Source organism: Schistocerca nitens, chromosome 5, assembly GCF_023898315.1.
Source record: "Schistocerca nitens isolate TAMUIC-IGC-003100 chromosome 5, iqSchNite1.1, whole genome shotgun sequence".
NCBI lineage: Eukaryota > Metazoa > Arthropoda > Insecta > Orthoptera > Acrididae > Schistocerca > Schistocerca nitens.
The window spans coordinates 449,504,140-449,528,990 of record NC_064618.1 but is presented as its reverse complement, the minus strand read 5'-3'; the positions used below and the strand labels follow the sequence as shown (position 1 = coordinate 449,528,990).

Genomic DNA, 24,851 nt, shown 5'->3' with positions numbered 1-24,851 from the left:
CATCATTAGAAAGATCTGGTATCAGTCCAGCAAAGGATCAGAATCAGATTTATTTACATGCAACACCAATAGAAAAAATGGTATCAATCCGACATGGGACTGGTGTCAGTTTTATTTATTAAATATTTACTTCTTCAATATGACAACAAAATTATTAGCTCTGAAAATGATTTTCCACAACCAAAAGTCTGATATAAAAAAGTTAAATTGCACAGACATAGAAATAACCACACTGATCAGATTGTAATTACATTCTCTGAAGTAATATCTACATAAAACAGAATTACAACAAACCAGTCCATACCTATTACAAAACGTATTTCTTGTTAACATAATGTGTCACAGGAATCATCACAAAATCAAAATTAGAATTTTGTATTACTAAGCAAGGCGAAGCAGTTACTCGGGTGTAGCAGGAATTACCTTATATCACATGGCTACATACAGCCCTATTCAAATTTGTAGTAGTGTGTGTGTGTGTGTGTGTGTGTGTGTGTGTGTGTGTGACCATGCAAACTGATCCCAAAAAGTTTTAATGGGAAGTACCTTTATGAAACAAGAAAGAGTGACAGAAGATGCAAACAAATGTTGATTTAAGCAAAATTAAAGTAAGTCAATGGTGTAAATTAGATGACACAATGGTGTGTAAATTAGATGACAATGCCGAGTAGAGCCAGATCAAGTACCTGCCCCAACACAATGTAAGTAGAAGTAAGTAGAAAGCACATGAATATTTCACTAATAATATACATAGATGTGTTATTAGACAGCAGTGCCTGCAATATTACAAACTCTACAAAAAAAAAAAAAACACCTCTTTACAAAGCTTCACACCTTTTGTTACACAGCACTGGGCTTTCACGCTATATATGTTGTGAATAAATGTTGCACTGAGACATTACAGAAGAGTATTGTAAAACAGCCAGGAAATGTTTTACTGTTGTGAATGCAAAGCTTTGTTTCGTACTCCCTTCTCCTCTATTACTATGTGGCAAAACTTCATACTATCTTGTCGAAACGGATAGAAATAAAGTAGAGACAAGAAAAGCCGAAATTTTGGACCCCTTTATTCTGCTGACAATATTCTGTAAGAAAATGGTTCCCTACCTACTGTCGTGCCATCTAAACCTAGATCCTGCAAAGAACTGGTTTGGAATCTCAAAGTATTAGATTCTTATATGTAATACATCAAGCATCATAATCTATAACCTGAAAAAATAACAGCTGCTGCTTTACTGCTAATAAATAAATGTTTGTCATCTAGTCTGGTGCAAGTTGTTTGACAGAAATCTACGTTGTCAACTTGAATATCCAGTTCACTGTTTTTGTATGCAAACAGCTTTTCATTTGGCCTCACAGGGCTGATTGGACCTCCTTCCAACCTCAACACCAGAGAAAAAGTTGAAGTGATCACTAGGAATCAACTTTAGGACCTTGGCTTTACTGGCTAAAAATGCTTACTACTAGACCATTGGGTAAATTTGCTGTTGCACCTATGACAATAGCTTTTAGGTGTTGTGACTAAGAACAGAAAGGCTGTTCATCACACTAAAAAGTGTTATGAACACCGTAGGAGAGAGGCTTTGATGATGAAGACCCTGAAGATATAATAGAATCAGCTGGCATATATTCAGAAAACAGTAAGCAACATCACCCATGACAAACAGCGAACAATGGGTCGACAGACACAGCTGAGGAAAACAATATCACTGGGAAGGACACTGCCAGCAAAGCATTGCGGGCAGTCGAGGTGAGATGTATTGTAAGTCTTGTTTCTGTTCTAGTACTAAATGGACACTTCATTCAGTGGCACATACAGAAGTGTAGCGAGTAGCAGCACCCCACTTTTAAGAGTACTGGAGAGTATGCTTTAACTACCTCTCCTCTCCTGCTTATCAAGATATAAAAAGTAACAACACTGCCACCCTGGCCATGTAGCCAGTTCGCTGCACTGGGTAATATACTGATTTGATATCAAGCACCACAAGGCACAGTTATGCAAACTTGCAAAAGAAATACTTGTATATAAAAATGATATATGTGATGAAGGACGGGAATTTTACACAAATACTGGTACCTGATGTGAGAACTTAATATAGCTACCTTGAGTAACTTTAATAAATTAATTATAGCTACAATTCTACAGAAAAGGTGACATTCTAATGCTTTATTTCATTTCAAGGCCACAAGAATGATGGCAATAACAAATCAGACCGACTATAAATTATGTACCTGGGCAGAATACTTTTCATTCAAATAAACAGCACAAATCACAGTGGAACACGAGTTAGTCTGTAACATGGTCCACTGTTGAAGAAACAATTTTAACAAAATAATGGAAAGAAATGAGCACACAGAAACTGTAAATTAACAAAAGTCAAAGGGAACTGTATCCAAACTTACGAGCAGTCTTTTAACAGATAAATAAAAAATTGCACAGCAATTGTTGCTAGGAAAAAATAATACACTGCTTAGTTATTTACATGTCAATTATTCTTAGAGAATTTTCATCCAGTCTTGATTGTGCGTCAGCTTTACAAAATCAAGCCATTTTACATGTTTTTGAACAGAAACTTTGTCCTATGTAGAAGTACAACTGTAAGTCTTCTCATACAATAGCACTTCACTAAAATTAATTGTAGTACGATGCAGTGTGTTCCATTTCATCGAGTACTATAGCTTTCCATTGTATATATCATTTAAAAAGAATTACAAACTAAATAATAATTCATTTGTTTGCATGGCCACTTCTAAAGATAAACACATATGTACAATACTGAAAATACATGGTGTCCCACTCAAACCTCCCTGATTTCAAGGAGCCAGGAGAGAAAAGCCATAGTAGATACAACAATGAGAAATGCATCACATTGTAGAGCATCTAAAAGAATTTATATTCACACATCAGAAGGGCCAAGTATCATCGCCAGAGTGCAGCATGGTCGCATGAAGTGAAAATGAGAACTCCACAGCAGTGCGCACAAGCAGTAGTGTGGTTTGCAGAAACAAACTCACCGATTACTGTGCAAAGAAATTATCGTCGTGTGTGTGAATGTGATCCACATGATGTGAAAACAATTCAGGAATGGTATAGCAAGTTTCTGGCAACAGGAAGTGTTCACAAGTTCCTGGATAGAAAATTTCCCAATCATTAGATTGGATGCGGAGGGCCCATTGTCTGGCTGCCACGTTCACCTGACATTACGCCACTTAATTTCTTCATGTGGGGATTCGTGAAGGACCGAGAGTATGTGACCAAAGTGGATGATATTCCTATGGTGCGACATCATCATATCACTGTATTGATGATCAATAAATAAATTATTTGAAATGCTCTACAATGTCATGCATTTTTCATTGTCGTATCTACTGTGCTTTTTTCCTGGGTCTTTGAAGTCAGGGAGGTTTGAGTGGGACACCCTGTACTTATTTACAAGATGTGTGAGAGACGTGAAGCTAAACTGATGTATGAATATTACAAATTTTTAAGCTCATCTATGATCACTGTACTTTTTTAATATTCATTGTAAATTGCAGTTTGCAAGAAATGGGGTGTACAAAAAAAGAACTTTCTCCCAACTTGACAATGTCATTTTCACAAAAGTAACTTGGCTCAATAAATCACTCCCACAACATAACATCTCTCAGCATGACAAATATGCTCCACCAAGAAGGATGATTATGGTTTAATATCTTATCTACAATGAGGACTTTGCAGATGAGTGTACAAACATTGAATGAGGAAGAAAATTTGCCACATTCTTTTCAAACAAATTATTCTGTCACTGACCTTGACTGAGTTGGAAAAACAATGACAAACCTTTCATCACTTCAACTTTCAACCCTTTCATCACTTTGCTTTGCCCAAGAAGACAGTGGATACCCAAACACGAAAGATCAACTTGCTGATCTCATAATGCAAAACCCTTTCATCACTTTGCTTTGCCCAAGAAGACAGTGGATACCCAAACAAGAAAGATCAACTTGCTGATCTCGTAATGCAAAATCATTAAGTAGAAATGAGACATACTGGACCAATGCAGACTCCTTGGAAAATGCAATGCTTTCACACTAATGATGGAAATAAACCATGCAAAAATGTGCTACTAAAGAAAACGACATAGCAATAAAGTAAATTAGAGACAAACCTATAATATTTCTGACACTTCATGCAGAAGCAACTGTTCAGTCTTCACAAGAAAGAACAAAAACGACTGCCTCACCGTGTGTTTAGTCCAACCTGTCTTGCAACATTACTTGCTCTACAGAAACAATTATACGAAAGCATAAATCTTTTATAAATGCTTGTAACAGCTCCTTCAATGCCCTTGGATCACATGTAGACAGACCTTCTGTACTGTACTGTAGTAGTTAACTGAAAGAAATATGCAGCAAGATGTAGAGAAATTATACTTTTATCAAAGACAATAACTACACTGAAGTCACCGCAATTTACAATGGTCCCTTGGACATTACAAAAAGCAGCACATGCTTCTTAATAGGGTGTGGATCACCACGGATGGCAATACACGCTCTGCGATGTGCTGCCAAGGTGACCACAAGGTCGGTAAACAGTTTTTGTGGTACGGCATTCTATTCCTCTCTCTCTCTCTCTCTCTCTCTCTCTCTCTCTCTCTCTCACACACACACACACACACACACACACACACACACACACACACACACACACAAACCCTATTCCACCAAAATGAACATGTTCAACAGTGCTAGACATACCCTATTATACGGTGAGAGGTGGGAAAGCGTAATGCATCCGGCAACTCTGTTGAACATGATTGTTTTTACGGTCCAGGTGGTATGACACGAGGAGGCACAATGGACATACTGACTGATCTTCACATTTTTTAACACTCTACACTCATTCACCTGTCAATGTTATTGTGGCCCTGAGGTCCTTTCTCATGTGTGTCTTGTCAAGGGTGCATTCTGCAAACTATTTTTATGGACGAATTGCACTACCACATTGAACTGCACAGATGAAGTACTCTCAGAACAAAAAGATATTTGGCAAATGTACTGGCCTACCTGTTCAGCCACTTTAAATCTCATGAAGCTCATGTGGGATGCACTAGGGATATATACTGCAGCACATCCAGATGCAACAATGACCATCCAGCAACTGTCAACTGCAAAGGAGAAAGAATGGAAAACCCTACAACTCCTTACCAAAATTGTGGCCAGATTGGGAGCACTTTGCACACTGTGCACTGCTGTCTGTTGATCCCACACCCTATTGAAAACCATGTCCTGCTGTTTGTAATGTCTATGGAACAAGTGTTATTTCTGTTTGTCTTATTGTGCAATTCTTTCAGTTACTTTCTGTACTATACTGTAGCAGTTCTTTCTATGTACGGTCCACGTTTCATCAATACATCACGCAAATTTTATTTTCATCCTTATGTTTTGCGTAGGGGTGTAAGCCATGAAGGGATTTAACTGTGAATAACTTTCTTATTTATTCTTCTCTCCATTCCATTGTTTCAAATTCTGACAGGAAAGATCAATGAGAAATACCATTAAATAAAGTAGTTTAATAAATTGGATTAGATATGACAAACATATGTCTATAGTAAATCATCACAAATGCACTAAAAATCAAAAATATCTGTAATGAACTGCCCTGCAACTAACAAATATTAAACAACAGGTTCCTCCACCAGTCTCTGCTATATTAAACACACATTTATAAAAGAGGAAATCAGAAGCCATATCACGTGAACCAACATGAGTAAATATCTTTAACTAGGGTTGAATTACAGATCTCTCTCTAGTTGGATTTGGTTTCTTTTTCACGTGGTGGTAGTTACAAAAGAAACATTTCCTCAGTTTTGAAAATTGTTGGAAGGATACTAATCCTAATCTTGTTTAAGAAAAGTGCAGCATTTCTTTTTATAGTGACAAGGAACTAAACAATAACTATGAAAGGTATCAAAGTTTTAATTATCACCCAGAAATTATTATGCTACACTGTATCATTGTTGCTTCTTCTGTGCTTTGTGATGAAAATTTCAGTTAATTATATCCTTTACTTTTATTTTAATTTTATTTTATTTTTATAAGGAGTGACAGAAGTGACTGAGGTGGAAGATGGAGAAAACTGTGGCTTATGGTGTGATACAGTTCCTACATCTGAAGAGTAACAGTGTCCAGGAAATGCACAATGAGATGTTGATGTTTATGGAAATGACTGCCTTTCTTATGACACTATTATGAATTGGGAAAGGAATTTCTTTACCAGTCACATGTCCCTGACAGATGAGCCAAGAGCAAAAGTCAGCTGGGAAGGTCATGCTAGAGTTTTTGGGGTCTGTTGAGGAATCATCACAGATTACCTTGTCAAAGGTCAAATCAACACTGGCAGATACTACAGTAATCTACTGGACAAGATATGAGAAAGAACAGGGTATGCTCTTCAGAGGTGTTCGTCTTCTGGCTAACAATGCACCGGTCACAGATATTACAACACAGCTGACATCATGAAAAAATTTCAAAAGTGGTTTAAGACAAAATCTGCAGACTTCTACAATAAAGGCATTTGGATGGTTAAGAAACACTGGAAAAATGCATAAATAGGGATGGTGACTACACAGAGAAGAATTAACAATAAATCAACACAAATCCCGTATCACATTTTTAAGGACGACAATACGAACTTTACGATGGACCCTCGTACTTATTGCTATTAATATATTACCAAAATAATTAGTGGTAGTGGTGCTGGAGGTAATAACTCACCTCCCCCGCATGCACCTACATGTTTCACCCTGCCTCGACCATTCTTAACGCCCCCCCCCAACCCCTCCTCCTCCCTTTCCCTCCAGCACACACCCCTACCCTTACCCCCACCATCCAGTGAACATCACTTTTCACTTTAGTCAGATCTCAGTGCTGGGAGATAGCAGTAGCAACATGTACCTTTTCCACCTGCCCGTCAGCTTCTTAATTTAACTTGGCCACTAATACTCTGAAAGAAATCACTCATTAGAACACATGGTTACTTAGAAAATGCTGTGGAGAAGAAGAGAACTTGCGTACAAGCGGTGAATTGCAATATTGTGAAGTAAAAGATGTTGAAAGTGTGAGTGGGGGAAAAAAGTAGCCAAAGAGAACAGACAAAACAAAATTGTTTTCAAAAACAGACACAGTTGATAGCACCAAAATTGTTACAAATTGCCATACCACTGAATTTGATGTTGCTGCAGATTTTAAATATTTCTAACAAGATCATTGCAGGGATAACATAAAGGAATTTTTAACTTCCAATGTTTGCAATATGTTGGAATGAACAATGGTGCACCTAAAATCATCATGCATTACTGACACAGATTGTAGCATTCTGAACAAGTGGTGATGGACAAATGTACAGTAATCTTACAGAAATGAAACAAATCCATTACAATGTTTTTTTGATTACTGAGATAGCACCGACTTTGTCAGGACAGGACAGGACAGGACAGGACAGGACAGGAAGACTAGACAGGGAAAGACTATACAGAAAGGAAAAGGAAAGGTACAAAAATCTTAGAAAATGTTTAGTTGTAAGAACAGAATTTCCTGAATTCTGGTAGTCAGTGTACAACACAATGCTGAATTAACCAAGCATTTAAAACACTTTGAGGTTTAGTTAAATCACATGGTTTTTCATGTTTTTTCACTCAATTCCATGAGCAAAAATCATAACAAGTCCAGGGTCAACCATCATGTCATCACTCATATGGGTATTGTCACACAGCAAAACTACTACAGCTTGCTTTCCTGGCACCCTCTTACACACGTACTGTTCATATTGGCGACGATTATTTTGCCTAGTTTCCAGAGAACACAGTCCAGGTGGCCAGCGCCGTTCATGTGCATTTTCCATTAAATCATCCACAATATGGGGTGGACAGCCTGACTCTGACAACGTTCGTTTTATCATTGCCTGCACACAAAGCACAAGTGTGTTACACGTTAAATTTATGCAAAACTATTTTTACATTTTTGAAGTAATATTTCTGTACAACTTTAGCTTAATTTGTTTATCATAAGTAGAGGGGCAAGGAAAAACCAGAATCCTACATTGTAACTGCCTAATCCTTTAATTGTATGTCCCTGATAAGAATTTACTACACAAAACAATCAATTGCTGCCACAGCTCCATAAATCAGCCTTTTTCATCTTCCCTTTAACTTCCAAACATGCTTTGATTTGTCACAAAACCAAACACTGTGTTAGCTACACCAAATTTTATTATTATTCTCAATATTAAGACATTAAGTCTTTATTAGGAAGGAGAGGCACACAGTAGTCAGTCGCAATCCGTTAGCTTTTATTATTCTTGCAAATATAAATTTCGGCTATAAACAGCCATCCTCAGTGCATTTTCATTGTATTTCAACAGACTCGTGGCATTTCATGTCACCATATGTTCTTACAGGTGTATACGCTGAAGGACACTGAGGCGGCTGTTGTGTGGCTCTCCTTCCTTATAGTATACGGTCACTGCACACAACAGTTCCTGAGGAATCAAAGTTGCTCAAGTGTTTATTGTAACTGAATGAATTAACTTCAAAAAATTGAATTACAGGTAAGAGAAAAGCTATTCAGTCACTTAAAATATATTACAATATCTTTAGTTGCTAAGAAATATAGTGTATGTTAAAGAAACAAAACACCTTTCTTTCAATGTATCAGTTTCCCTATAAATTACATCAGGCATCAGAAAGAGGCATGTTACTTTTTATATCCATAACAACAACATATTGTCAAACTTACTTTTTATGTAAGTATTCAACCAAAAAAAAAAAAAAAAAAGAAAAAAAAAATCACCGATAAGCTTTATGACCATACCCTTCTTCAGAGCTAACTAAAGCACGTGTGCGCGTGCAGACACATGCACACTTACTCTGTACCCAGAATAAATCAAGTTCATGTTGTATATTTAATGACCTTGCAGACAATATTAACAGGAACCTCAGACATTTTGCAGACAATGCAGTTATCTATAATGAAGTACTGTCTGAAAGAAGCTACATAAATATCCAGTTAGATCTTGGTAAGTTTTCAAAGTTGTCAAAGATTGGCAACTTGCTTTAAATGTTCAGAAATAAATTATGCACTTCACAAAATGAAAAAATGTAGTATCGTATGACTATAATATCAATTAGTACCTATTTGAATCTGCCAACTCATACAAATATCTGGGTATAGCACTTTGTAGGGATACAAAATGGAATCATCACATAGGTTCAGTTGTGGGTAAAGCAGGTGGATGACTTCAGTTTACTCCTAGGACATTGGGGAAGTGAAATCAGTCTACAAAGGAGACTGCTTACAAATCACTCACTCACTCACTCATGCCACCAGTTCGAGAATATTGCTCAAGTGTGTGGGACCCATACAAGGTAGGTCTAACGGAGGATATTGAATTTATACAGAGGACAGAATGAATGGTCACAAGTTTGTTTAATCTGAGGGAGAGTGTCACAGAGATATTGAAGGAACTGAACTGAACTGAACTGAAAGGCTCTTTAAGATAGATTAAACTATCCCAAGAAAGACTATTAACAAAGTTTGTAAACTAGCTTTCCATGACGACCCTAGGAACACACTACAAACTGCTTTGTATCACTCACATAGAGACTGCGAGGATAAGATTAGAATAATTAATGCACACACAGAGGCATTCAATCATTCTTTCCACACTGCATATGTGAATGGAATGGGAAGAAACCTAATAACTGGTGCAATGGGATGTGCCCTCTGCCATGCACTTCACAGTGGTTTGCAAAGTATTAATGTAGATGCAGAAGCCCTCAACTACAGCTACACTGCACACTGTTTTTGAAACTTAAAACAGTGTGATAGGTATTCAAATCCAGAACCCGGCCTTGTATGGCAAAGTTATGGGTTGGAATCTTTGTCTGGCACACAGCTTCTTATGTGCCAAGAAGTTACTACACATTGCATCATTTAGATGAAACACTTCCCTCACGACACATATCTGGAAATATTACTACTCCAGCAATGTTACAAGATATTCACGAAATCTTTGAACTTTTTGTTCTATATGTCTATCCTAGGAAATGAAATCTATTAAAAGTACAAAACAAACATACCTAGCAATTACTGTAATACTTTCTTAAAAATCCAAAGACTTTTGTTGTATCAATTACATATTACATTTTCTTTCTGCTACAGCATCTATTGCTATTCAGTCAGGTCTAATTTTTACCCTTTGAGACAATTTGTCTCGCAGAGATTAGAGCGCTGATGTACTTACTTTCTTGTTGTGCACCATGGGAAAGGGGAGACCATTTTTCCATATTGCCCCAAAGTTGTTCCTTGTTTAGTCCACTTTTAATGTTTCGATGCATAAATTTTCTTTCAATAAGGTCTTTTCCTGATAAACTGTCCAAACCATACCATTAGTTCAGGATATGCAATTTGTGTGCTTGTTATTTCATCAACAGTCAATATTTCTGAGCCTCACATTGTAGGTTTAGCTGTCACTCTGTGTGTTCTCTTCCCTCTTGAGTACCTTCCCATCACCACTTCAAGAGCCCGTTAAATCTCCTGTTAAGTGCTCATAAAATCTGTTACGCCTGTATCAATTTTTACAGTTCTTCATAATCATGATATGTGACTTTCTCTCCCTAATGGCAGATTCTTTAATAATACAATTTGACAGTTTCCACCCTGAGGGTCATATGAAAGCTTAACTTCTGTTTTGCTTTGGTTAGTAGGTATGCTGCAGATTCCTAAGAAAGTGTGTCAGCTCTGGGGCAGTGAGAAGCAATCACTTGCAACATTATTTAAAATTAGTGAAAACTTCTGTATAGAACTACTGTATGTTCAATAGCAATTTTTTAATTTCTTTAATTGTTTATTTTATAAACACTGGGACTGCAAATCAGATATTAGTAGTGCACAGGAATTCAGCTAGTTTTAGCCAGTTATTTAGTCTCAGTTCTGCAGACTTCCATAAGTTCGATAGCTTTAATGTCTTCAATTCTTACACCTTGTTACCTAAATCTGTCTACTAGTTACAGGTGTATAGAGACTGTGCTTGTTGTGTGTGGATGTAGAGGAAACTGGCCAAAGCCAGCAAATCATTAGAACCTGCAATTGCGGTGGTTGTCAGGCTTGAAGACTACTGTCCATTGCTGTGGCACCAATGTGGCAGTCTTGGCATCTCTTGTGTTAATATCACCCAGCTGGTGTGCTTTCCGATGCAGCTAGATTGGCTGAGGGCAAAAGGAAGACACTGGCTGATTGCTAATATCGAGGAAGACAGCAAATGCTGGCTATACTGCTATCCCTGTGCATCTTAACAATAGATATCAGGTGTTGCCAAGTGCTATCTCACCAATCTGGATTGGACCTTATCTTCCTATGAGGTTCCCGGAGGGAAGGATGCCTGTTATTGGCAGCTCACAAGACTGACAATGGGAGCCTCTCAGAAATTACAGCTTGACCAGGAAGGGTGTGCAGTATGGACTTCATGTGCTTCCTCGAAGTCTTGTCTGAGATGTGTAAGCAGCTCTGGATGGATGGATGGTTGGGTGGTTGACCGATTGGGGAAAGGGAGGATGGGAGGGTACAGAGCTTAAGCAGTGAGGGCATCCATTCCTCATGCATGGGACAGTCCCTTTGGAGTTAAGTGATATCAGTCAAAAAACGGAATTGTGACAGAATGTAGAGTGGTAAAACTAAAGCATTGAAAGCAATATTCATGCCAGAGATGAGAAGTAATTGTGTGAGAGAAAAGTCTCTGGATTATGCTGAACTGCAGGTCAGATAGCAGACGAGCCCATTCCCTGAAACCATCTGAAGCAAGAGGCACCTTCCCAATATCTGACCACCAACAGCCTGTTGCTGGTATAAGACAGTAACTGAATGCATAATTCCTTCCAGTTGGGTGAAAATAAGATCATAAAGTATAAGTAAAAAGGCTAAAAATGTGATTAACACTACTAGAACTGACAATAGTAAAATATGGTGAGAGAAATAATCAGGTCACTAGGTAGGTGCAAGCAGCTGAGTGTCTTCTAGGACAATCACCCACCTATCCATGATGCATTATAGTCACACAGTTAAAGATGGGAACAGAGCCCATTTTCTTGGCAGAAGCATAAAATCCTCTTTAACTATTCTTTCTCATCATTAACTAGTATTAAGGATAAGGAATTATTAATGTCTTGCCTTCACTGGAGTACTATATTACGAAGAGGTGGTACTGCAGAAGAAAGAAAAAAAAATAAAAAAAAAGAAAAGAAAAGAAATGATGAGGGGTGAGTTAGGAAATAAAGGATAGCTGCATCTGAAAGCAACTAGAAATAATAAAGAGCGTGTGACCAGAGTGGCTGGCAGAGGAGGTCGGGTCTAGACACCCCACCTCCGCTTTCACCATCAGACCCAGTATGCAGCAAGAGGTACACCAACCCCAACCATCTCACTCCTGCCATGAAATCAATTTAAAACATTATGTTCTGATGGGGAGATAGTGATTGGTAGTATTACATGGTGACAAGGACAATACTGATCAGACATAGTGACAAGGACAATACTGATCAATAGGGTTGAGTTACTAGAAATTAAAGCTCAGTCGAGGGGATTCTGCTAAATAAAATTATGCCTCTGTTAATTGCTATCAGCTCCACCAAAAAATCACTACACGTTCCCAGAAAATAATGTTGCTCCTCAATGTGTGGAGATGTGAAAGCAAATTCTCTTCTGTCCATAGTTTTAGAGTTGTCTGTGTGAATGATGGTTATCAGTCTGAAATTCCTAAACAACAGAGAGAAATAGACATGGAAAGTGCAGGGGTGGGGGGGGTGGGGGGGGATGGGGGGGATGGGGCAACCAAGTTTAGTGTCCTTGAATGAGACAGATCCTAATCGATGGTCTGGGAACTAACGAGTGTCTGGGAACCAACCAATGAGACTAGGAACTAACAAGGAGTGCCTGGGAATACACAAGAAGTACATTCTAAAAGGGGGCTAAGTGGACATCTCAGCAGAGGGTCTCTAGACACATTCCATCTGGGAAAGAAACCCAGTGGTGATTATCATGGCACCAACATGTCTTGAATGGAAAAGGAATTCAGTAAGTCACATGACTATGAAATTATTGTATGCTGATTGAATAAGTGATCAAGAATTGGTACTGTTAGAAATGAAGAAATAATATAACTGCTTCTACAAAGAGACTGTCTACGAGACAGAACGGAAGCTGCCAGTGAATAGTCTTCATCAAAGATGATGTACTAGACCCAATATCTGCAAAGTAAGTGCTGCTAAGCCATAAACCTGGAAATCATAGTCCAGCCAAGATGAGACTACAGCCCAGTAAACATGGAACAGTAGTGCAACCTGCATCCCAAGAAAGATGGGTGAGGAAACAGATAATGCCAAGGTTCCATACACAGTCTTTTGTTGACAAATATGGGGCAGCAATGCCAGCTTTCTATCAAAATGAAGTCTTAAACATCTGTACTCACACAGAGTTCTGATTCCAGATGAATCGGGGTACAATGACAGGAAGGCATGACCCCTGTTTTCTTGGGAGAAAGCTGGTAGCCTTTGGATAGGGTTTAAGTGAAGACTCCTCAGATGTCTCCTTGAAGCAGACATTCAGCAAAGGCTACAGATTGGGAGTTAATACAAAAAACGTTGACGTACAGCATGTGGGTAAAAAAATGAGAGACTATATGGAAGCCTGAGGGAAGCTGTCCTTCTGAATCTGTGGGGAGCTGAATGACATACCAACATTAACCTGCCATGATAGGAGGGATAGAAACTAACAAAAATCAGTAGCACAAACTGGCACTGTCTTTGGAGGAAAAAGATTGATAGGGAGACATGAAAGCCAATCACGGAGGGGAAGAGAAATGTGATGGCACTAAGAGGTATTGTACACCTTATGTATGTCGAAAGAGACTGTAATTAGATGTGTGTGTTTAGAAAAATGCATTTGGCTTGTTTTCTTGAATCTAACTAGATAATTGATTATGGATCATCCTGTCCAGAAAACACACTGACAGGGATATAAAATGACTTAGGTGGGTTCGTGTACCATCATTAGAAAGATACAGATTGAGACCCCAAAAAATTGGTCAATCAGAAGACCCTTGGCATTGAAATATTGAGCAGGAGGAAAAAGGTGGCAGGGGAAGAACTGTCAGATTTAGGTATGGAAGTGACCTGCCCAGAGATAAATAGACATTGCAAATGGTGATTGCTGGAGCCATTTGCACACCCACTGCTTTTGCTTCCCATGTTATACCGAGCATGACACTCCTTGACAACATTTGACAATTCGTACCGAACCCTCCAGATGCTCTCTTGGGGCCCGAACAACACTGACAGAAGGCAGAGTAGTCTCATAGGTTTGGAAAATGGTCATTGTTGAACAACAAAGATTGCAGAACAGGAGGAAATTATTATTATTATTATTATTATTTCTTTACTTTCTCAGACGTTAAGTCTGGTTAAAAATGGAAAGTGACGCGGACCTTGATCAAGCGTCACTTTCTTTTTAACTGTATGGTATATGTTATATTGCATTTAGGAACTTTCGGGTAATTGAACATGTATCAATAATTACAGATTTCTGTAGTTGTATGTATATGTTTGGATGTAGCTGTATTGCATTGATGTACTGGTGGATATTGTGTGGTATGACTCCTGTAGTTGATAGTATTATTGGTATAATGTCAACTTTATCCTGATGCCACATGTCCTTGACTTCCTCAGCCAGTTGGATGTATTTTTCAATTTTTTCTCCTGTTTTCTTTTGTATATTTGTTGTATTGGGTATGGATATTTCGATTAGTTGTGTTAATTTCTTCTTTTTATTGGTGAGTATGATGTCAGGTTTGTTATGTGGTGGTGTTTTATCTGTTATAATGGTTCTGTTCCAGTATAATTTGTATTCATCATTCTCCAGTACACTTTGTGGTGCATACTTGTATGTGGGAACATGTTGTTTTATAAGTTTATGTTGTAAGGCAAGCTGCTGATGTATTATTTTTGCTACATTGTCATGTCTTCTGGGGTATTCTGTATTTGCTAGTATTGTACATCCGCTTGTGATGTGATCTACTGTTTCTATTTGTTGTTTGCAAAGTCTGCATTTATCTGTTGTGATATTGGGATCTTTAATAATATGCTTGCTGTAATATCTGGTGTTTATTGTTTGATCCTGTATTGCAATCATGAATCCTTCCGTCTCACTGTATGTATTGCCTTTTCTTAGCCATGTGTTGGATGCATCTTGATCGATGTGTGGCTGTGTTAGATGATACGGGTGCTTGCCATGTAGTGCCTTCCCTTTCCAATTTACTTTCTTCGTATCTGTTGATGTTATGTGGTCTAAAGGGTTGTAGAAGTGGTTATGAAATTGCAGTGGTGTAGCCGATGTATTTATATGAGTGATTGCTTTGTGTATTTTGCTAGTTTCTGCGCGTTCTATAAAGAATTTTCTTAAATTGTCTACCTGTCCATAATGTAGGTTTTTTATGTCGATGAATCCCCTTCCTCCTTCCTTTCTGCTTAATGTGAATCTTTCAGTTGCTGAATGTATGTGATGTATTCTATATTTGTGGCATTGTGATCGTGTAAGTGTATTTAGTGCTTCTAGGTCTGTGTTACTCCATTTCACTACTCCAAATGAGTAGGCCAATATTGGTATAGCATAAGTATTTATAGCTTTTGTCTTGTTTCTTGCTGTCAATTCTATTTTCAGTATTTTTGTTAGTCTTTGTCTATATTTTTCTTTTAGTTCTTCTTTAATATTTGTATTATCTATTCCTATTTTTTGTCTGTATCCTAGGTATTTATAGGCATCTGTTTTTTCCATCGCTTCTATGGAGTCACTGTGGTTATTCAATATGTAATCTTCTTGTTTAGTGTGTTTTCCCTTTGAGTATGCTATTTTTCTTACATTTGTCAGTTCCAAAAGCCATATTTATATCATTGCTGAATACTTCTGTTATCTTTAGTAATTGGTTGAGTTGTTGATTGGTTGCTGCCAGTAGTTTTAGATCATCCATGTATAGCAAATGTGTGATTTTGTGTGGGTATGTTCCAGTAATATTATATCCATAATTTGTATTATTTAGCATGTTGGATAGTGGGTTCAGAGCAAGACAGAACCAGAAAGGACTTAATGAGTCTCCTTGGTATATTCCACGCTTAATCTGTATTGGCTGTGATGTGATATTATTTGAATTTGTTTGTATATCAAGTGTGGTTTTCCAGTTTTTCATTACTATGTTTAGAAACTGTATCAATTTAGGATCTACTTTGTATATTTCCAATTATTATTATTATTATTATTATTATTATTGCTGTTCTGGCAAGTGACAATAATATCCATTGCAGTTCCACTGAATTATTACATTTAGGGTGTCCTGGTTCCACATGAAGAGGTCAAGAGGACATGTAATGGTCCAGGATCACTGTTACCAGTAGGGATGGAAGAACATTGACAAACATAGGTTGAGAATTCAATGATGTGGGGAGAGATCTGGTGCCTCCAAGATCACCTTAGTAGCCTTCTTCTCTCCAGGTTTTTTTTTTTTTTTCTTTTTCTCCCTAACTACTTTAGCCTTTGATTACTTGCAAGGGTTCTGCTATGTGGGTAGGAACTGAAGAGTGAGCATCCCTGGGGCATGCAGTCTGGGGATCCTTCAGCCACAGTATGGTGTCTGGTCAGTGGTCTGTAGATTTCTGGGGAGTAGGTTCCTTAAAGGTAGCACTGTCACAGATAGATGGCAGAGGAAGATGGTGTTTCTCTAGCCAAGTGCAAGAAGACAATGTTTCCGAAGTTGGTGCTGCAGGAACCACAGGTAGGTAGAGCCTACCTCCTCTCTCTCACTCTCACTCTAACTCCCCCCCCCCCCCCCCAAGCAATCACAGGCCCTGTAGACCACACACTGCATCAGCAATCTGCTTCCACCCTACTATCTCTTGCAGTCTCTCTCCACCCTGCAGAAATTCCTAATGCTGCAATGTCCTCCTCTATATCATCTTTCCACCTTGTACGAGGTCGATCCAATGGTCTTGTTGCCTGGAGAGTTCCTTCAAATGCTTTCTTGGTGATTCTGTTGTTTTCCATTCTAGCCATATGTCCAGCCCATTGCAGTCTCCTACTTTACAATTTCTGGATGGTAGTGGGTTGCTTCATTAACTGATAAATTTCATTGTTCTTTCGAATTTTCCATACGTCATTCTCCAACACAGGTCTCCAGATTTTTCTCATTACTTTTCCTCTTTAATTCTTTGTAAGCATCCAGCTTTCTGAGCCGTACAGTATTATAGTATTTGAGAGTTGTAGCATTGCACTTTAGTACCTGAATAGTGTAAATTCGTGTAGTCTCCTTCCGCCGCCAAGCAGTGTCAGCAGTGCGTAAGTAGCAGCATTACTGCATTTACTAGGCAATCTTGTATTTTAATAACAGTTTAAATTTTGTGTCGATTTGTTTGTGCTCTCTGTAGATTAGTTCAGACGTTCTTTGCACAACAGTTTTTAGCATGGATAGGGACTGCAACTGCTGTGTTCGGATGCAAGCTGAGTTGGCATCCCTTCGCTCCCAGCTTCAGGCAGTGTTGGCTTCGGTCACACAGCTTGAGGCTGTTGCCAATGGGCATCACTGTGGGGGGTCCGGATGGGGGTTTGTCGGGGACGGCCAGCTCGTCCCACGCATCCCCCGATCGGACTACGACTGTGATTGCCCGGGATACTGCCCACATTGAGGCTGATCCCTCACCTGTGGTAGAGTGGGAGGTTATCTCGAGGTGTGGCAGGGGACGAAAGACATTCCGGAGGGCTGAACTGAAGGCCTCTCCAGTTTGTCTGACGAACCGGTTTCAGGCTCTGTCTCCGGCTGATACTGATGCTCGGCCGGAGATGGCTGCTTGTCCTGTTCCAGAGGTTGCCCCTCAGTCTGCAAGATCCGGGCAGTCGCAGAGGGTGGGCTTACTGGTAGTTGGGAGCTCCAACGTCAGGCGTGTAATGGGGCCCCTTAGGGATATGGCAGCAAGAGAGGGGAAGAAAACCAATGTGCACTCCGTGTGCATACCGGGGGGAGTCATTCCAGATGTGGAAAGGGTCCTTCCGGATGCCATGAAGGGTACAGGGTGTACCCATCTACAGGTGGTCGCTCAAGTCGGCACCAATGATGTGTGTCGCTATGGATTGGAGGAAATCCTCTCTGGCTTCCGGCGGCTATCTGATTTGGTGAAGACTGCCAGTCTCGCTAGCGGGATGAAAGCAGAGCTCACCATGTGCAGCATCGTCGACAGGACTGACTGCGGACCTTTGGTACAGAGCCGAGTGGAGGGTCTGAATCAGAGGCTGAGACGGTTCTGCGACCGTGTGGGCTGCAGATTCCTCGACTTGCGCCATAGGGTGGTGGGGTTTCGGGTTCCGCTGGATAGGTCAGGAGTCCACTACACGCAGCAAGCGGCTACACAGGTAGCAGGGGTTGTGTGGCGTGGACTGGGCGTTTTTTTAGGTTAGATGGCCTCGGGCAAGTACAGAAAGGGCAACAGCCTCAAAAGGTGCAGGGAAAAGTCAGGACATGCGGGGACCAAGCAGCAATCGGTATCGTAATTGTAATTGTAAACTGTCGAAGCTGCATTGGTAAAGTACCGGAACTTCAAGCGCTGATAGAAAGCTCCAAAGCTGAAATCGTTATAGGTACAGAAAGCTGGCTGAAGCCAGAGATAAATTCAGCCGAAATTTTTAAAAAGGCACAGACGGTGTTTAGAAAGGATAGATTGCATGCAACCAGTGGTGGCGTGTTTGTCGCTGTTAGTAGTAGTTTATCCTGTAGTGTAGTAGAGTGGATAGTACCTTTGAAATATTATGGGTGGAGGTTACACTCAACAACCGAGCTAGGTTAATAATTGGCTCCTTTTACCGACCTCCCGACTCAGCAGCATTAGTTGCAGAACAACTGAGAGAAAATTTGGAATACATTGCACATAAATTTTCTCAGCATATTATAGTCTTAGGTGGAGATTTCAATTTACCAGATATAGACTGGGACACTCAGATGTTTAGGACGGGTGGTAGGGACAGAGCATCGAGTGACTTTATACTGAGTGCACTATCCGAAAATTACCTCGAGCAATTAAACAGAGAACCAACTCGTGTAGATAACATCTTAGACCTACTGATAACAAACAGACCCGAACTTTTGGACTTTGTAAGTGCAGAACAGGGAATCAGTGATCATAAGGCCGTTGCAGCATCCCTGAATATGGAAGTTAATAGGAATATAAAAAAAGGGAGGTAGGTTTATCTGTTTAGCAAGAGTAATAGAAGGCAGATTTCAGACAACCTAACTGATCAAAACGAAAATTTCTGTTCCGACACTGACAATGTTGAGTGTTTATGGAAAAAGTTTAAGGCAATTGTAGAATGTGTTTTAGACAGGTACGTGCCAAGTAAAACTGTGAGGGACAGGAAAAACCCACTGTGGTTCAACAACAAAGTTAGGAAACTACGGCGAAAGCAAAGAGAGCTTCACTGCAAGTTTAAACGCAGCCAAAACCTCTCAGACAAACAGAACCTAAAAGATGTCAAAGTTAGCGTAAGGAGGGCTATGCGTGAAGCGTTCAGTGAATTCGAAAGTAAAATTCTATGTACTGACTTAACAGAAAATCCTAGGAAGTTCTGGTCTTACGTTAAATCAATAAGTGGCTCGAAACAGCATATCCAGACACTCCGGGATGATTATGGCATTGAAACAGAGGATGACACGCGTAAAGCTGAAATACTAAACACCTTTTTCCAAAGCTGTTTCACAGAGGAAGACCGCACTGCAGTTCCTTCTCTAAATCCTCGCACAAACGAAAAAATGGCTGACATCAAAATAAGTGTCCAAGAAATAGAAAAGCAACTGGAATCACTCAACAGAGGCAAGTCCACTGGACCTGACGGGATATCAATTCGTTTCTACACAGAGTACGCGAAAGAACTTGCCCCCTTCTGACAGCCGTGTACCACAAGTCTCTAGAGGAATGGAAGGTTCCAAATGATTGGAGAAGAGCACAGGTAGCTTCAAGAAGGGTCGTCGAGCAGATGCGCAAAACTAGAGACCTATATCTCTGACGTCGATCTGTTGTAGAATTTTAGAACATGTTTTTTGCTTGAGTATCATGTCGTTTTTGGAAACCCAGAATCTACTCCGTAGGAATCAACATGGATTCCGGAAACAGCGATCATGTGAAACCCAACTCACTTTATTTGTTCATGAGACCCAGAAAATATTAGATACAGGCTCCCAGGTAGATGCCATTTTCCTTGACTTCCAGAAGGCGTTCGATACAGTTCCGCACTGTCGCCTGATAAAGTAAGAGCCTACGGAATATCAGACCAGCTGTGTGGCTGGATGGAAGAGTTTTTAGCAAACAGAACACAGCATGTTGTTATCAATGGAGAGACGTCTACAGACGTTAACGTAACGTCTGGCATGCCACAGGGGAGTGTTATGGGACCATTGCTTTTCACAATATATATATAAATGACCTAGTAGATAATGTCTGAAGTTCCATGCGGCTTTTCGCGGATGATGCTGTAGTATACAGAGAAGTTGCAGCATTAGAAAATTGTAGCAAAATGCAGGAAGATCTGCAGCGGATAAGCACTTGGTGCAGGGAGTGGCAACTGACCCTTAACATAGACAAATGTAATGTATTGCGAATACATAGAAAGAAGGATCTATTATTGTATGATTATATGATAGTGGAACAAACACTGGTAGCAGTTACTTCTGTAAAATATCTGGGAGTATGCGTGCGGAACGATTTGAAGTGGAATGATCATATAAAATTAATTGTTGGTAAGGCGGGTACCAGGTTGAGATTCATTGGGAGAGTGCTTAGAAAATGTAGTCCATCAACAAAGGAGGTGGCTTACAAAACACTCGTTCGACCTATACTTGAGTATTGCTCATCAGTGTGGGATCCGTACCAGATCGGGTTGACAGAGGAGATAGAGAAGATCCAAAGAACAGCGGCGCGTTTCATCACAGGGTTATTTGGTAAGCGTGATAGCGTTACGGAGATGTTTAGCGAACTCGAGTGGCAGACTCTGCAAGAGAGGCGCTCTGCATCGCGGTGTAGCTTGCTCGCCAGGTTTTGAGAGGGTGTGTTTCTGGATGAGGTATCGAATGTATTGCTTCCCCCTGCTTATACCTCCTGAGGAGATCACGAATGTAAAATTAGGGAGATTCGAGCGCGCACGGAGGCTTTCAGACAGTCGTTCTTCCCGCGAACCATACGCGACTGGAACAGAAAAGGGAGGTAATGACAGTGGCACATAAAGTGCCCTCCGCCACACACCGTTGGGTGGCTTGCGGAGTATAAATGTAGATGTAGATGGGGCAGATAATAGTGTTGTATATCTTCATCTCTGTGATGATTTGACAAACCTTCGTTTTTGAGTGGGTTGCTTAGTGAGCAGACGTCTTGACCCTGAGGCTGTTGTTTCGTTTATATCCATTGTTGTGATATTTTTACTGTTGAAACATGATCCAAGGTATTTAAATTGAAGAACTTTTCTGAATTAAGAATGTTGGTCAATTTCAAGATAGGGATTTGGGTTTATGACTGCCTATTGCCATATATTCTGTTCTCTCTTGGTTAATCAAAAGCTCCATTTTGCTGGCACTGCGCCCGAGACAGAGATCTGTACATGTCTTTCAGTTCTCCTTCAGTTCAACTCAGCAATACTGTATCATCTGCATAAGCCAGGAGTTTTACTTCACTGTATTCGAATCGGAGACCATTGTATAGATGTAAATTACTCTACTGAACCACTTTCTCTAATGCAAGGTTGACGAGGACACTTGAAAGAGCTTCTCCTTGTCGTAAGCGAGCCTACTTCCACTTTGTATAAATTTACTTGCAAGACTACCAGATGTTGACATCAAGGGAATAAGAGAGTAAATACTAGAGGTACTGGCAAAATTCAATAACACTGGGACAGGATGCAAGCGATTGTAATTTCTCCAAAATTCAAAATATGAGAGCTGATAGAATTTCCTGGAAGTCATGTTCTTTAATTAAAGCAGCACACTTCAGGGCTCAGGGAGGGTGATCGTCTTCAGAACTGACTCAATAGTGGCTATTCACTTGATGGGATTTCACTAAGCAGTTAGCCAGTCTCTACACGTGGGTTGTTTGTACAGAGGGAAGACAAGACATATGCATTGGCATTTAAACCACCACATTGGTGGAGGGAAATACAGTAGACCATGATTTTAAGTTTCTCAGAAAGTGTGTCCACCTAAAAAGTGAGGATGTCTGACAAGCCTCAACATACATAGCGTATGAAATGGATCCCACAAATCTCCTAATTTTCATGTCATTCCTCATCTGTCTGCCGCAGAAGGTCCCAGTGAAAATTAAACCCTGTACCCACGAACGTATGAAGTTTTATGATGGCAGGCATGTCATCACATTTCTTGCAAGAGTATAATGCTCAAGACTGGCCAGTTTGTTGTTTTAATTAAGGTCAAACCAGGGGAATAGGTTTTCCCAATGATTTTTTAAAATATTATGTACAAAGAACAGACTTAGTTGGTAAAAAGGACCCTCCATCAGCCTGAGCAAAAACTACGAACTGAAGGGAATAAGTTTCTGCAGTCCACTTTATTTTGCTTTACTCCCATGGCACGACCACCGACGGAAAGTTTTTGGGGTTGTAATGATCTGCACTGAAGCATTCAGTTCTATGTGAAGAGACTGCTGGAACCTCATGGCTGCCTCAAGATAACTTGGGTCTTTTAACGAGGGCTCTCCCCACAGGCACCACCCAGCTGGAGAAATGGTCACCTGGCTCAATGGCCATTAATGGGAGCCCATTATCCCAAATGGACAGGCACCTACTGCCTGGCATGCATGGACAATTAACAGCTTGGGGATCAGTAGGGTATTGGACAACTTTCTTCGCACAGCCTACACTTTTGTAAGAAACTTTTTAAATGTGGAAGACAAATCTGGATGTGGGGCCTAAACATACATAACCAGAATAAGTGGTGTAAAATAAACAAGGAAAATCCATAATCAATTTCTTACACACAAACTAGGTTCTCAACAGGGAATTTGCCCAACAGACTAAGTCTGAGAAGCAGCAGCAGCAGCAGCTGCAAAGGAAAGGAAAAAGTACTGCAACAGCTTGGGGTCCCATACTCTATATGTACATTCACAAGAGTGTGATGAGCCCACTGGGAGGGAACGGGGAAGGAGTGTCTGGAGGCAGCTACTTAATGCAAATGATCAGCTGGCAGCAGAACATGGCTCATACTGATACCTATGATTCTATTGGCTGGGTTTAGAGGCAGTTGGTTAAAGTAATAGTAACTGCTAACCACATTCACAGGGTTAAAACAAAACTTACAATTTGTAACAGCTGCTTCAAGAGCAACTGTGGCCATATATTTTGACGTTAGGTTTAACCCTTAAACCATAGGTATGATCAGTTCTGCAACAATCATGGTTGCATATTATTTGACCTGTGGCATTTGTTAACAGAATTGCAGGGGCTCCATAATACACCAGACATGCACGAGCAGCAGAGAATGGGTGGGGATACACACTGATAGATTTTTAGGTAGGAGCAAAGTCTATGGATAAGCAGCACACCACTGAGCCACAAGCAGAGTACCTATAGCTATAGCCCGCCTGGTTAGCCGTGCGGTCTAATGCACTACTTTCCAGGTGGGAAGACGTGCCAGTCCCTGGCACGAATGTGCCTGGCGGATTAGTGTCACGGTCCGGTGTGCCGGACAGTCTGTGGATGGTTTTGAGGCAGTTTTCCATCTGCCTCAGCGAATGTGGGCTGGTTCCCCTTATTTCGCCTCAATTACACTATGTCGGCGATTGCTGCGCAAACACTACCTCCACGTATGCGTACACCGTAATTACTCTACAATGCAAACATAGGGGTTACACTCATCTGGTGTGAGACATTCCCGGAGGATGGGGGGTGAACTGCTGTAGGCTGTTGTGGGGTTGTGAACCACTGAGGGCTATGGTGGGGACGAAGCCTCTCCGTTGTTTCTAGGTCCCTAGTTCCATGCAATACAATACCTATAGTTGTTATGCAACAGCAAACACCACTTCAGGCCATAAATAAAACTAAATATTAATTAGCTGCAGAAATGTTCAGGATTAGGTCTTGAGGCATATTCTCATTTATGAGTGGCAACAATACACACAGTGCTTTGAATACGAAGTTGGGTGAAACCAGAGTTATAAAGCACTCACATATTAAATGCTAAATAGAGTGTAACCATAATGAACAAACCATTAGTCATACCCAGGAAATTTCTCACAACAAGATGTCACACTGCCTCTAATCTTGATAATAGTCTCAATTCAGAGAGAGAGAGAGAGAGAGAGAGAGAGAGAGAGAGAGAGAGAGAGAGAGAGAGAGAGAGAGAGGGGGGGGGGGGGGGGGGAGGTCACGGTCACAAGCTTCTTCACGTAAGCCACATTCAGCTGCAACTTCTCACTGATTATTAATTCCTGCAGAGCTATCAAACTGAGAGGGTGCTGATTGCTATGCTTCATCCAAAGTTCTAGATATCCCCCAACATTTTCAATGTGATTAACACTGGGTGACTTAACAGGCAAATCAATGTTCAACAGAATGCCCGAGTGCTCATCGGACGAGGAATGTAAGTGTGCAGACCTGTTAACAGAGGTATTATCTTGAAGACAGGAGTGCCCACACTATACTCATCATGATGAAGGAGAAAGGGCAACCCTTAGCCACTGAGGAAGTTTAAAAGCATCCTGGTTCACATTCATAATAAGACTGAACGAATCAGT

At 40.2% G+C, this 24,851-nt stretch overlaps 1 protein-coding gene across 3 annotated transcripts in view; it reads right to left on the bottom strand.

The window, feature by feature from the left end:
* Positions 1-6,901: 6,901 nt before the first annotated feature.
* LOC126259492 (E3 ubiquitin-protein ligase NRDP1) overlaps positions 6,902-24,851 on the bottom strand; it is a 72,056-nt gene continuing 54,106 nt past the window's right edge. For all 3 annotated transcript variants that reach the window (XM_049956332.1, XM_049956334.1, XM_049956335.1), the window contains exon 6: positions 6,902-7,942. In XM_049956332.1, the coding sequence (XP_049812289.1) occupies positions 7,673-7,942 (270 nt within the window). In that variant the 3' untranslated portion in view covers positions 6,902-7,672. The remainder of the gene's footprint in view (positions 7,943-24,851) is intronic.